This window comes from Sinocyclocheilus anshuiensis, unplaced genomic scaffold (assembly GCF_001515605.1).
Source record: "Sinocyclocheilus anshuiensis isolate Anshui unplaced genomic scaffold, SAMN03320099.WGS_v1.1 scaffold754, whole genome shotgun sequence".
NCBI lineage: Eukaryota > Metazoa > Chordata > Actinopteri > Cypriniformes > Cyprinidae > Sinocyclocheilus > Sinocyclocheilus anshuiensis.
Window position 1 is genome coordinate 333,695 of NW_015542361.1, and position 5,000 is coordinate 338,694.

The 5,000-nt window shown below is 39.0% G+C and overlaps 1 protein-coding gene across 8 annotated transcripts in view; it reads right to left on the reverse strand.

The window, feature by feature from the left end:
- The window catches only part of LOC107691894 (zinc finger protein 536-like), a 196,922-nt gene that overhangs the window by 63,625 nt on the left and 128,297 nt on the right, over window positions 1-5,000 (reverse strand). For all 8 annotated transcript variants that reach the window (XM_016490724.1, XM_016490725.1, XM_016490727.1 and 5 more), the window contains one exon: window positions 1,196-1,354. In XM_016490724.1, coding sequence (XP_016346210.1) covers window positions 1,196-1,354 — 159 coding nt within the window. The remainder of the gene's footprint in view (window positions 1-1,195; window positions 1,355-5,000) is intronic.

The following is a 5,000-nucleotide window of genomic DNA, read 5'->3' on the forward strand; positions in this document are numbered from 1 at the left end:
CCTCCCAGTCCATATTAGATCATAACAAATGCAGATGACAGCGTTCTGCAGACTTCATATGAGTACTGTATTGAAAAGTAATAGTATTTCCTGTGCTTCTGTTACAACAGAAGATGAAAATACTGCAGTCTGAGAGAGTTACACATCAGCTCCATTGTTAAGCATGCCTTATAATCAACCTTAATGCTCCAGAGTAGCACAGCTATATGCTTCTTATTAAGTGGGACAAATACCATCTGGGTGGTCTCTGCTCTTCCTTGTATGCACATACTAAAAAAATAACAACCATCGATTCCCTGAGCTGCGAGTGATTTCCATTTACAGTTAAGGAAAGAAGAGGGATTGGCCTCACATTATTTGCTGAATAGAGAAAGCTGTCTCTTTCTTTCTTTCTTTCTTTCTTTCTTTCTTTCTTTCTTTCTTTCTCTCTCTCTCTCTCTCGCTCTCTTCTTTCTATTTTTATGTCTCTCCTTTTTATGACTCAAGCTTCACTGTGAACATGTGCAGGTATTTCTGATCTGACCCATAAAAATTACTTTCATCAGTCTAGCCCAATGTATTTAGATATAATTAGCATTCTTAACAGAAGACTTGAATAAAATGGCTTTAATTTAGATGTTTCATTTAGATGACATATTTTTAAATTTATTTAAATTTATATTTACTATAAATAATGTGTGTATGGACACATTACATTACAGCCTTTTATTATTGTTGTCAAATAAAAAAAACTAATAACTGAAAAAAACTAACACTAATAATAATAATAATAATAATAATAATAATTCACATAATAAAGTGGTGTCAATGTTTACACATCTCGTTCACATAAACAGAGACAGCAGTGTGCTGAATCTAAGGTGACCTCTGAGTGCTTATCCTGGTTATCCTGCATGTTAACTAGGCCAGCTGTGCCTGCTAGTGAGCCTCAGCCTTGCTCCTGGGTGGAACAGCAGGGTCTCCTGACAGCCACTGGACCAGCACTGCTCACATCATTACTCTGCTGGGCTGGGGCGTCCTGCCTCACATACCTGAAGTTCATTTATGGGCACAGAGTTTTTAAATTCCACTAAAGTGGGCTGTTTAAATGTGCATCATTAACGCCAATTCAAACTGTGATTAGGTTTGCTAGGTATGTACACCACTATTTACATGTCAAATCAATACAAATATCTAAAATGGACTTCTCACTCACCTGTATGTATTCTTAGATGGACCTTCAGATGGTGGGAGGTGCGGAATGATTTGCCACAGTAGGGGCAGTCCTTCATGCTTGAACCCACACTCCGTTCCCGGTGCTGAGTAGTGGGGGGCTGGACAGCACTCACAGGTTTCGCCATCTCTTCCCCGACATCTAAGAAACAGAGAACCAGAGAGAGACATAATTCACAGACTGTTCTGTTTCACTTCAAACCAGCCGCACGCCAGAGAGGTTTTTCCCGTCTTGTTTTTTCTGTTGTTCTCTATCCTTTCAGCTTTTGCCACCCAAATTTGCTAACGCCACACAAAGTCAAACACATCAATGAGTTCATGTGCACCACTTTCCCCCTCCCCACCTCCACAACCTGACAGAATGCTGACAGTTCAGAAGCTTTCTTTAGAGATATCACCCCGACCCCCACCCAAGTACACTCACGTACCAACATTTTATCCAGCCTCTCATCATCTGTAGTGGGAAGCATATGGCAGATTGTGTTGAAATGAACAATACAGGGAGGAAAAAGAGAAAAAAAAAGAGAAAACAGCCATGTCAGCAACAGGGTCTTCATTTCACCGTTGCACCCTGGTTTTGACAGGTGACGTCAGCAGGGAGCTTGATGGAAAACAGTGATAACGAAGGGCCCCTCTGATTGAGCAATTGTCACACCAATAATGTCTAAGAGTGTCAACAAGTCCACACTTGGAGATAATTAGTCACTATGCTTATATGTGAGATGTCAGCAGTGTTACACCATGGTGAGGTACAGGGGGATCTCATATTGTGTGAAGTGTTTGACACTCCAGAGAAGTTAATGTGATACAAGACCAGGTCATGTTCTTTGAGAAGTTACAGTTGCCTACCACATGTTTATTTTATTTATTTATTTATTTATTTATATTATTATTTTATTTTATTTTATTTTGTAAACCCTACATCAAAAAATATAAAATATGAAAAAAAGATAAAATATACACAACTCAGAATAATCTAACACATTGAGAAAAAAAGAAAAAAAACGTTTTGAGAAGTTACAACTAGAGACTTTCTAACCATGTATTTTATTTTATTTTATTTTATTTTTTATTTTTTTTCATTTTAACCAATGTCAAAGATACCAAGAAGATACAGGTCAGGAGGTCCTTTGAGAAAGATTTTTTTATTTCACTATTGTATTTTAGTCAATAAAATACCTACTCAGAATAAGCTAACAAATTGTCATAAAACACATATTCTGTTAAAACCGTTGCACATGCTTTAAAGCTGTGCATAAGCTGTGGTGTTCAAATGGGCAATTTAACTCTTCATAAATTCCTTTCTAAAAGTTAGGGGGGGAATGATTTTGATAATAATCCAAAACATGTTTTATAATTAAGAAAAATAATTTCAACATTTACCCTGTTAACAGCATTTGGCTTTGTGCCTTAACATTAGCTCAAGAAGGTCTGTGAGCGTGTGACCAGCCACAGTGCAAAAAAGGGTTTGTAAATGCTTTCTTATTTCTGCGCCTACACATGATACGGAGTGTGTGTAGGGAGAGACATCGTCTGAATGGCACAACCCACTTTAGCAACCATTTGCCTCAATCAAAAGCTTTTGTACGAGTAATCTTTCTTTCTTTCTGCGCTTTTTTCTCCTCATTTCTCTACCCTCTTTTAAGAATCAAATGAGATTGAGAAGTTAAAAAAGAAAGAGTAAAGTCAGCAACTCCTTCTCTCTTGTGGCTGATCACATTCCTGCAATTTACTGCCTCCGTTTTGCCTACACGTGTTACATTGTGATGTGTGCCCCCATTTTCTGACCCAAACATATACTCACAACGAAACAAACACAAACACTGACTCTGACCCACTTTAGCCTGGTACCCAGACACTTACAAATATTACTCCTATTGGCAAATTTTACAGGCTTTTAGTGAAAAGAGAAGACTTTATTGTCCCACAACCACACACACACACACACACACACACACATATATAAACCCCATATAACACTATATTGTATATGTAAGTGTAAATGTGGCATCTGAGTGCCAATCATTACTCAAACAATATTAAACGTTCCTTTAGATCCAGATTTTAACGTAAACCATCAGTCATGTCACTCTCATTCTTACCTAGAACATCAGACACATGAGCATGCAAAGCCTTTACAGGTAATACTGTTCCTTCATCTCTCTCTCACTCTCTTTCGCTCTCTCTCCGCACACACACACACACACACACACACACACACACACACAGGCCAGCAGGGCCGTCTTTAATCAGCTGACTGCTCCCCAGCTTTTAATACGGCTGTTCCAATTACTGTAAAAGTCATCCTGCACCAAATAACCACAAATATTGACAGTTTATTGCACAACACATTTATGACATTTGAAGGTCACCCCATATATTACGCATCATCTCTCGGCCCAGGGTGTCTGGAACAGAGAGATTCTCGATAACCCGCCACCTATAACTATTTTCTGCATATTGATTTTTCCATTTCTCAGTCCTTTTTTATGCAAAAGAAAAATCTGTAAGAGACCCAGCATTAAAACAACTGTCACGAGCGAGCCACGGTCTTCATATATTATCCTGTTAAGCCTGAAAACAATAACTCTTTAGTCCAGGGCCTAGACAATACTGCAAAACATTATGAAATGCTACAGTGTTCTTTTATAGATGTTTACAGTCTGACTAATTAGACATGGGGATAATGAAGTTACATCTGTAATTTATGATTAACTTGCTTATTGAAACTACGCTGGTATCAATCATCTCCATCTCCATAAATATTTCATCGACCACTGGATTCGCTTATGAGATTTTTGCTGCCGTAACCAATAACAAAGAGCATCTCCAAGCGCTTGACAGGACATATCAATATCCATATCTCATTGTCCATTGAGTTTGTCGCACCAAAACGCGGCGGTTAATGGCACATACATGTAAAGTGAGGTGTTTAGGGGGATTTACTGGACAAGCGTTATAGAACATGCTAGAACAATAGACTGGAAGCGGAGAGGAGGCCACTGGGAAAGCCATCTGAGAGGAGGTGTGTAACTCATTCTGCTGTCTGCTCGGTCTCTTTGACATACACACATGATTATGGAAGCTGGTAAGTTGTTGTGTGTGTGTCTATAAAAGGGAAGTAAAGGAAAATATGTTTGTCTTAGTGACATTTAATGTGTGTGTGTGTGTGTACAACCTCTCAAATCTCTCCAGATGGACCACACCCTGTTCCCACTAATAAAAAAGAAACAACAACAAAGGCCCACTATGACAACTCCCCCCCCCACACACACACCTTTAATGGATCTCTCACAATCACACTTCCACTCTAAATCAGTCTGTGGTTCTGATTACTCGCATATAAAAAAGAGAAAATAAGCAATCATAAAAACACAAGATGTCTCCCCTATCCATTAGAATAATGTGTCACGTGCCGCAGTCAGTCATTGACCTTCCTTCCTCTGTAGCACCCGAGGAAAATGTGAGAGAAACATTTGGATTTAGATAGTAAAAAGCAGAAAGAGAGAGAGAAGGTAAAATGTGATGACATCATTTGAAAGGCATTAGGCTTTTAAAAATGCGCCCCGGGGGGAGCTGATTTCCTTACGCTGGAGCAACACAACACCATCCGGCTGATGCGCACACTGCACTCTCTCTTTTTTGATTTGGACCATTGCCATCTTTGTGAACAGTCTGGTTCAGGCGAGTTAATCAATTTGAGGTTTAGTTACACTGCTGAGGCTAGCATTCCGTCGATTGCTAGAAAGTAATCGGAACTCGCAGAATTTATTAACCAAACACCAATT